Source organism: Lycium barbarum, chromosome 1 (assembly GCF_019175385.1).
Source record: "Lycium barbarum isolate Lr01 chromosome 1, ASM1917538v2, whole genome shotgun sequence".
In the NCBI taxonomy this organism is placed as follows: domain Eukaryota; kingdom Viridiplantae; phylum Streptophyta; class Magnoliopsida; order Solanales; family Solanaceae; genus Lycium; species Lycium barbarum.
Window position 1 is genome coordinate 85,586,149 of NC_083337.1, and position 10,053 is coordinate 85,596,201.

Sequence of the window (10,053 nt, forward strand, 5' to 3'; positions counted from 1 at the left end):
TGGTAAGATGGAACTTTGAAATTTGCCAATAAATCGGCCACCAACGCTAAAAGTTGATTCCGATGTAACTGTGCTTATAGGTATACTTAACAAATTACGAGCCATCAATGAGAGTTCAGGATACTTCATCCTGTTATCCTTCCAAAATGTAAGCACGTCTAAATTTTCATTTCCTTTGCTAACCACTACGGGCTCTTCCAAATATAAATCCAATTGTGTCTTTCCTGAACTACACTAACACGGACTTTCAAACATATCAAATTCCTCCACGTCATCCAGCATCTCACCATCACATCCATGACTATTGCTTCCAACCATTTCAACATCAGATGTTGTCTTGTATTCTTTGAACAATCTACGTAAATTATCTTCAACAACACTTACCTTTTCATTGCAAGTCAAAGGATCAAGTTTCTTAAAGCAAAACTTCACCAATTTTAACTTGTACCGAGGATCAAGAACTACAGCCATTGAAGCAATTGGACTATAGTCATCCTCCCAATAATTTGCAAACTTCTTCTCCATTTCAATAGCAATCTCTTTAATATTAGGATCTTCACTATATTTTTCTTCTAGTATCAACATATGAATTTTCCAAAATTTATGAAAATGTAAATTAGCAGTAGGATAATGGATTCCTGAAAACAATATAGTGATTTCATAAAAAGGCCTCAAAAACTTGGCAATTTTTTCAGCTTCAACCCAATCATCATTTGAAGGACAACATTTAAAATCTCTGTCAAGTAGCTTGAAGTTAGAAAATGCTCGACGATAAGGAAAAGCACTATCAAGCATCAAGTATGTAAAGTTCCATCTTGTACACATATCTTGAAACAATTTTCCATTCATATTTAAACCAAGGTTCTTAATACACTCTACAAATTTCACAATCCTTGACTCGGAACCTTTAATATATTTTATACTTTCTCTAATGTTAAAAATAGCACTCTCAATTGTTTTCAAACCAGCTTTGACAACCACATTCAAAATATGATTTGCACACCTGATGTGGACAAAATCTCCATCACAAAGGAAAGAATCTATCATCTTAAAATGTTCAATCAAGGGATCCACAACACCTTCATTATAACTCGCATTATCAAATGTTATAGAAAATATTTTCTTTTCAATTCCCTATTCCTTCAACAAATTAATCAACCTTGGACCCAAAACTAGCATCACTGTGAGGAGGAGACACATGACAAAAGATCAAAACCTTCTTTTGTAAAATCCAATCTAAATCAACATAGTGTGCGGTAACACAAATATATCCATTTGATGTTATTGATGATCATAAATCCGATGTCAAACAAATTCTATTCGGAATAGCTTGAAGCTCATTCTTGACTATCTCCATTTTATCATGATATAATCTAAGCACAACAACTTTTGCGATATTTCTTGAAATGGTTTTAACAGTAGAATTTAAGAAAGAATGCACTTCTCTAACACCTTCATATTCTACATCACTAAATGGGAGGTTATGTCTAATAATAGCCTTCGCCATAACTTCGCGATATTCTTTATAATCTATTGGCATACCTCGCTGCGTCAACTATGTGCCGCGTTAAAATTGCAGTTCCAGCTACTAAGTCGGCCAAAAATCCTTTCCCGCATGTCTTACATTCAGCCTGAAGTCTATTGTCAGAATTACTATTCAATGGTAACTCCTTATAAAAGTTCCAGACTTTAGAAGTGGTTTTACGTCATTTGGATGAACTTACAACACTTAATTAATTGGACTCGACATCATCATGGTCTGTCAACATCATCAAACCCCTGTAGTAGATTAAGATTCAAAAAAAAATTAAAGACTGTTTAACGGAGAAATAAGCTCTAATTTTGAAGGACAAACTAAACATCACAATGCAATGTGCTTTTAGTGACATGATAAAGATTTGCAGCAAAAGAAAATAAAGAAAATAAAATACTTTCAAATAAAGGATTTGTATGAGCAACTATTATAATATTTGCAGAAGTAGAAGTTTTCAGCTAATATGAGCTTTTAGTGACATGATTCTTCTTTTAGGCTACCATTTTGCTAAATATTGTGTACCAACAAAAGAAAATTAAGAAGAAAGAGAAATGAAAACTTACAGTAATGGAGACATGGAGACGTTGCTGAAGCAGAAATGGAGAAATTGTTGTAATTGAAGTTAGGGTTTGAAGATTTTTAACGTGGGTTTTGAAGTTAATAAACGAAATGGGGGTTTGAAAAGTTAGCTTCAGGGGATAATGATTGGGTCAATTTGGGCTAAAGTAATGGGCTGCTTTGGGCTACCTTGGATATATGAGTTAAGTTGGGCTAGTCCAAACTTAGCCTATCATAATTGTATGTCATGCCCAAACCCATGAAAACCTGGGCGGGTCAATTGGGCCTGGGCCAAAATTGCCACCCCTAGCTCATAGTGGCATGAAAATTTTTCTCCCGCTATAATCATCGGGTGAAGTCTAACTTAGTAATCTGAATTAGTGTTACATGCATTGGCCTATACATATATATCAAGTTCATTTCATAACTCAATCTTCCAAACCATAAAAGGACTAACCAATTTCTTCTAACTTGCAACTTCTTCTGGAATGCTACTCTTTAATTCTCCTTGGTATATAAAACTTCTTTCTACCCCAAGCACATCATTTTCCCTTCTCCTATTTCTTTTTCTATCCTGACCTAATAATCATTCCTTTCAGCTTAATACATACTTGCTACACTTATCCTGCATTTGACTACTAACTTCGTCTCCAATCACTCGCTGCTGGGCCCTTTCTTTCTTCTTGCCATAGTCCTACATAAAGTTTTTACAATTTCCCTTAGATTCCTGGAAAATTTTTGGAAGAGTTTCCTCTGCAAACATAACAATCCCAAACTTGCACACTACCCAAAAAACACATCTCATGCCTTAGGAGGCCACATATAGAAACACATATGATATACAACTTAACCGCACAGGGCTGATTACTATAAAATAATGTAAAATAATAAGGCTTGTTTCATAAGTTGTACCTGAACACCCTTCCTAGAACTCCATTTTTTAATTTTTTTTAAGCATTATGTCAATCAACTCCCTTCACGAAGGTTTACTTACTCATAAATCATACTTCTAGCTGTTACTGGGTCACCAACAGGTTTAGACACCTCAAAATGTTTGATTGGCTTAGGTTTCACCCCAATACGATCGGTAACATCAGGAGTAACATATATATATAACAAAGTAAACCCCTAATCAATCAATGCATATATGTCATAAGAGGACACCGATAATATAACTTTGACAGTATCAAGGACAGACTGAAAACCCTGTGGTCCCGCTAGCGCATAAAGGCGGTGCCGAGGACCACTCGAACCGGTTACTCCTCCTCTATCTCTGCCACAGCCTGCTAGTGTCTGCAAGCTTTTCCTCAGAGGGCGTGCCGATAATAAATAGCCAACTGCTAATCCCAAAGGCTGAACCTAATCTCTACCACGTAGCGATAGACAGTCGCGCTTGAAATAGCCTGGCTGAGTGTAAGCATAACAAACATCCGATCCCAAGTGACACAGTACAGTATATGGCTTACCACACTGGGTACATCATGATATAGGCAATCTCATCTGGTTTGAATCACCCCTAGTCCAGGAGCTAGAAGATCTAAAACTCTGAACTGGCCCAAAACAAGCGGGTCTGTCAACCCTGGGTCCAGGAAACTGTAGAAGCGTACTAGCTGTTGAACGAGCCAAGTGCCTAGAGAGTTGCTGCCTCGGGACACCTCTGAACTCACCGTCAAACCCTGAAGACCTGACCCTTTTTCTCCAACCCCTTTCACCATGGCCCACACCTTGCTGCTGAGCTTGAGTGGCTACTAACTGGGTCAGCAAAAGAATGGCCTGTCTCATCTCATTGCCTGAGTTATCTGGTGGAGGAACTGGGGGTGCTAGAGCTAAATTTGAGGCTCATCTTTGCTCCTCCGGAGTGGGCGAAGTATGAGAGAACTGAAATAGGGCCTTACTCTGGGACTCGCCCGCCTCCCTATCTATAGGCGGCTCATGTTCAGTCCTACTTTCTGTCACTATCTTGTCCTTCTAGGCTGCTGTAGCTTTCCCTTTCATAGACTTTACTGAAAGCATAGCACACGGTTAAGGAAAAGGGAATTCTTATATCATGGCTCTATCGCACGATCTGTGATAAAGGAAGGTCAATCATTCTTAAATGCCCCGTAGCCTCCTGTTATAAATGTGACGCGCTTCACACCCATAAACAAGACTCTACCGGACACAGCTCGTAGACACACCCTAGGACGAAATTACTCTGATACCACTTTTGTCAAGACCCGCTAGAGGGCCATGACGGGTACTCGGAGCTAGCCTACCGAGCGCCACTAATCATACTCATCATCACACTCAACATAGATCAACACAATTCTCAAAGAAAACTTACGATGACATCATCTTCAATCACTCCTCAAAATATACATATACGTATAATGTATAAGCGCACGAGGCTACAAAATGATATACAAGACATGCACTAAAGAGATCATAAGATATCTACTACCCACATATTTCTACGAGCCTCTACTAGAGTACTGAAAGTCATGAGGATGGGATAGGACCCCGCCATGCCCAAAATATAAACACAAAAGAATATACCGATAAACGACAACTCCGGAGAAATGGAGTGCTCCTGTGTATCTACTGATAATGCTCCTAGGGATCTGGACCGTCTCCCTATCTACCTGCGGGCATGAACGCAGCGTCCACAAAAGAAGGGACATCAGTACGAATAGTTTACTGAGTATGTTAGGCTTGAATAATGGCATAATAAAGAGATAAGGAACATGAGATAAAGAGATAACCTACACATATGATTCCCTCTTAAGTCAAATACCATGCATGCTAACTTTTACTTTTAAAACCACATCATAGCGCGCGCGCACACACACACACACATACACACACATATATATATATAATCATCTCACGCCGCCCACTAGTGGTGACTGCCCGGCCAATTAGGCCTGATGTAACTAGCATTATCCATAAGCCGCCCACTTACGCCCAGTGTAGTGGTGTCCGCCTGGCCAACTAGGCCCGGTATAATCATATATAAAAATAAGCATGCATGTGAGCCCAATTAAAGCTACAATCATATCGGAGAGACGTAAGGTCGGTGACCTCCGATTACCTTATGGCATAATCATCATCACTATACCTCACCTCGAAGGAACAAGTAACATAAGGTGAGAGCATAACAACGAGTGAAATCAAGAAAGTCATAGGATAAGCTCAATTATCTCATTATATCTTTGCAACCATAAGTTTTGGAACTTCTAGCATTAAAATCATCGCCATCACAATCATCATAGAAAACATCTGATAAGAAGTTCTTCAGAATCTTTAACTCTTAACTTTTGGAATGTAAAACGGTCATAGAAGTATGTAGGAAATCGTAATATAGGAGTCATGCCTTTGGAAGAAAGAGGACTAGCCTTAACATACCTTACGTCGTCTTAGCGACTAAACGTTCTCCTTCCAATCTCACAACTCTACAACCAAAAGAATTTGTACTAAATTAGATCATTTAAAACAGGTTTAAGTCCAAACTAAAGCGACTATGAGCTAACGAAAATTGGGCAGCATCTCCTTTGTTTCAACAACTTTCTCCATAAATTAAACAACTCCCAACATCAATAGCAACACCCATTATACCATAATCAATAGACTTCTTCAAGTTAAACAATGTTCAATCCTCAAAAATCCTTTTCAAAGTCATCCATAACCATAGCTACAACATAATACCATATTCATCTACATATAATACTTCCTCAACATCAATAGTATTATCGACAACAAAATTATACTCATGGCATACCAAGAACCATGACTCCAATCAAGTTACTATTCAAGAAAATCATTAAATCCATGTTTGAGCTTCATATTCTTCTTCCTTCCTTCATTCAAGTTACTCCACAACCAAATACTCATACTAACATGAAATAGATGTAAAACTCACCTTTTATTGTGTACGGATGAACTTTGGATCAGAGTATCTCACGTGAATGGAACTCCAACTTCACTACCCAAAGAAATCTCGAACTCTACAAATCCTAGAGAGCCTCTCCACACTTGGTTCTCTTGATTCTTGGTAATTAATTCTTGATTTCCCTTGGGTTTGTGTTAATATGGTGTGTGGAATGTTCTAGAGCTTTCAAGAGGTGTAGAGAATGAAAAAATATGAACTTGGGTCACACATATGTAATTATGAAAATTTGACCCGACATGATTTATACAGACACTTATACGGTCCGTATAATTTTATACGGTCCGTATAAGTGACCGTATAATTCCCCCAGGAACTGATCCATTCTGTGAATGTTATACGGACCGTATAAGTGGTCATATAACCCACTTTTTCCCGAACTTCTCTCGTTGATTCGTTTGACCTCCAATCCTTATGAAACCTTCTTGGCACTTATATAATACTTAATTAACCATCCAAGGGGCTTTATATCTCTTCCTCAAAGTGATGCTAAGCAAGGCTTAAGTCAAACGATATGAAATTCTCCCAAACAAGACTCTACCTTAACTTTCTCTGATGAGCTTTCTTCTTTTGCCTCAAATGTCTTTGGAATCTCAATTAGAATTATTAAGTATCCTTTCCCACTTGTAGGGACTTCATATAAATTCTAGACTCATGGTAGTCCATCCACAGCACAACGACATGAAATGTCTGAGGTGTAACACCACCAAATGACGAAACAACTCCCAAACAAAAATAATAACATCCATAATATCACAATCAAGAAGTCATATTCAGTTAACTCCCAAGTCTATCCAAAATCCTTTTTTTATGTTCGGTCATAGTCAACCTCTTCATTACACCATCCATGGCTTCTCTACTTTAATTATTTTCCTCACAAAGGAGTACTAAACCTTTAAATCAACTCAACCATAAGAACAAAATGGAAAACATACCTTAAAATCAAGGAAATTCACCTCACTCAACTTTCTCCAAGCTCAAGTTCACCACAACCTTGAATAGAAACAAGAACCATCACCCTCCTTGGATTACCTTAAGCTTTTGATGTTGATCTACTCTCTTGATGATATGGAAAGGTGTGGAGGGTTGGGGAAACTTTGAGCACTCTCAAGAAGACTTTAGAAAGGTAGGGAAATAAGTGTGGAAAGTTTTAAATGAGAATGAGGTCTTTCAGGTTTTAAAAAGGTGGCAAAATCGCACCTGCACCGACTTGCGGTGGAGATGCGGCGTTGCATGGTGGAGATGCGGCAGTATCTCCCCTCTTATCCTTAGGGAGGAGACTGGACAGTGGAGGGAGGAGACTGGGCAGTGGAGGCTTCCATTTTGGGGAGCTTTCTTCCAATATGCGGCCACATATGGCCCTATTTTTCCCGATTTCGCGAAAATACGTTCCTTTAGATTCGTTTGACCTCCAATTCTTATGGAACCTTCTTGGAACTTGTATAAAACTTCATTAACCATATAAGTGGCTCTATATCTCATCCTCCAAGTGATGCTAAGAAAATCATATCTTGATGATACGAAATTCCCCGAAACATGGCTCAACCTAGACTTTCTCCAACAAACTTGCTTCTCTTGCCCCAAATGCCTTTGGAATATTAATTAGAATCATCAAACATCATTATTAAACTTAAAAGGGCTTCATGTCAACTTTATTTTTACATTATCATGCTCATGATGCGAGTGCCACAAAATTCCAAGGTTTAACAATTTCCCCCTTCTAGTTCATAAATACCCATTCCATAGGTTTGGGATTTGGATCTTGAATAGAAGTAGAGTTCGATTGATGTTATTCTTGATTCTAATTTCATGATTCAAATGTTCTTACACTTTTGTTATCTCGAGGCTCAAAGGAAGGGGATAACTAAGGAGTGATTGTTAGTGATATTGTTGTTCGGCCTTCCAGGTAGGTTACGATTTACCCTATGGTGAGACTTCATTTAGAGAAGCGTATATTTAGATGATATTGTCAGAGAATGCATGTAAACATTCGGGTATGAAGTTGGGTTGGATATTGTCTTAGGTTGGGCCCTGTTGTGTGATTGAGGTTAGCCACCTCGTCGTGTTGTGACTTACCTTGTTTTATTGTTGTTGGATCGATGCCACATGGAGAGAGTAGATATTGGATACTATTGATATATCATTGTAATGATTTTGTAGTATCTTACGTGTTGCCGTTTAATACGAGGAAATAGATTCTATTATGGCATATTGTAGCCTTTTCATGATATTGTTGGTGTGCCCATGTGTGGTACTTACGTGTTGCCGTTTAATACGAGGAAATAGATTCTATTATGGCTTATTGTAGCCTTTTCATGATATTTTTGGTGTGCCCATGTGTGGTACTTTGATATTGATTTGATTATTGACATTGAACTCATTCATTGCATGCATTCGCATCCTTCATGATATATTGTTGATACATTGATGATACATGAGGAAACACGGTTATGAGCTGGGCTCAGTTTGATGAGAATGACGTGAGGATCGATGTTCGATGTTTATCTCGAAATTGAGGATGAGTGTAGATATCCGAGGTTGGTGCCAAAATCGTGAGGTAGTATCTCCCGAGGTTGTTGTCGGAACCGTGAGGTTCATGGACTTCAGGGGTCCCTCATGGGTTGTGTTGCCGAGATGTGATGTTCCATCATCGAATTACATGTGTACGATGCATATGCATTGCATTCACATTTCATACATTATCGCATTGCATTGTAATATGGTTTCTATTGTGATATACTTGCAATACACGGATTCAGATTGATTATTTTGAGACTTGGCAGATTTGGGTTTAGATGCTATAACATAGGTGATGACGTGTACTTAGATTCTGGCTCGTGTTTACTTATACCATGTTGATTTACCTGTTTATCTTACTTTATTTTCTTGATATGTGGTAGCTAAACTTACTTGGCTTATGATACCTACCAGTACTTGTTGTGTGTATTGTCCTGCACTTGCTGCATTCTTTTATGAATGTAGAGTTCCAGGTGGGATCGACCTTTGCTTCGCGTGGCTAATAGTGGTCCGAGAGTTGCAGTTAGAGTCTTACCGGGTGAGCATGGGGATGTCCACCGCTTTGAAGATTCTTCTTTTATTTATGTCTTGATATTCCTTGACATATTCAGACTATTGATGTATTATTGTTATTACCAAACTTGTAGATTCTAGTTAGATGCTCTTGTATGACTAGATAAATTTCTGGGATGGTTTTGATGTATTTTCCACATTATCTATTTATTTTTATATCAGACTTGCGTATTTCTATATCTTCTGCTTATTTATTTATGATTTCATGTCTTTAAGGTTATTTGGGATAAAGGTTCACCTACCGAGGTGGGAAAGGTAGGTGCCCGCATGACTTAGCTATATTGGGTCATGACAGATCTACCCACTTATTTCAGGTCAGGCTAGAGTTCCAGGGCTTTTGGTTCCCAGTTTAGGGGTGATTCATGTCAGATGAGGCCATCTCTGCCACGGTGCACTCAGTGTGGTAGGTTGCACATCGGGCAGTGCCGTTTGGGTTCATATGTGTGTTATACTTGCGACTATTCAGGCCATATTATGTGACATTGTACGTCGAGAGGTGGTGGAGGTGTAGTTCACCGGACAAGATATGTTGCTGGTTCTTCATCATCTGTACGCCCACCTGGTCAAGGTTCTCAGTCATCAGCTAGCTGTGGTTGAGGAAGAGGTAGAGCGTCTAGCTCGAGCAGTCCTCAGAACCACATCTATGCATTGGTTGGTCGAGAGGATATTGAGTTATCACCCGACGTTGTTACAGGTATACTATTAGTCTTCTGCCATGACGTATATACATTGATAGACCCATGTTCTACTTTATCATACATCATTCCTTTTATTCCTAGTAATTTTGGGATAGAACCTGAGATGATTAAGCTTTTTGAGGTGTCGCACCTGTTGGAAACCCGATGGTAGCTAGACGAGTATAGAGGAATTATGTAGTTATAATCTGTAATCGTCATACCGCAGCAGATTTGATTGATTCATATATGATAGAATTTGATTTTATTAT

The 10,053-nt window shown here is 38.6% G+C and overlaps 1 protein-coding gene across 1 annotated transcript; it reads right to left on the minus strand.

Annotated features, from left to right (window-relative positions):
* Nucleotides 1-234: 234 nt before the first annotated feature.
* On the minus strand, nt 235-1,507 carry LOC132612736 (zinc finger BED domain-containing protein RICESLEEPER 2-like). Its single transcript, XM_060326835.1, has 2 exons — nt 1,312-1,507; nt 235-1,079 (listed from the first exon to the last, which is right to left on the minus strand). The coding sequence occupies exons 1-2, from the start codon at nt 1,505-1,507 to the stop codon at nt 235-237; spliced, it is 1,041 nt and encodes a 346-aa protein (XP_060182818.1).
* Between the last annotated feature and the right edge of the window lie 8,546 nt (nt 1,508-10,053).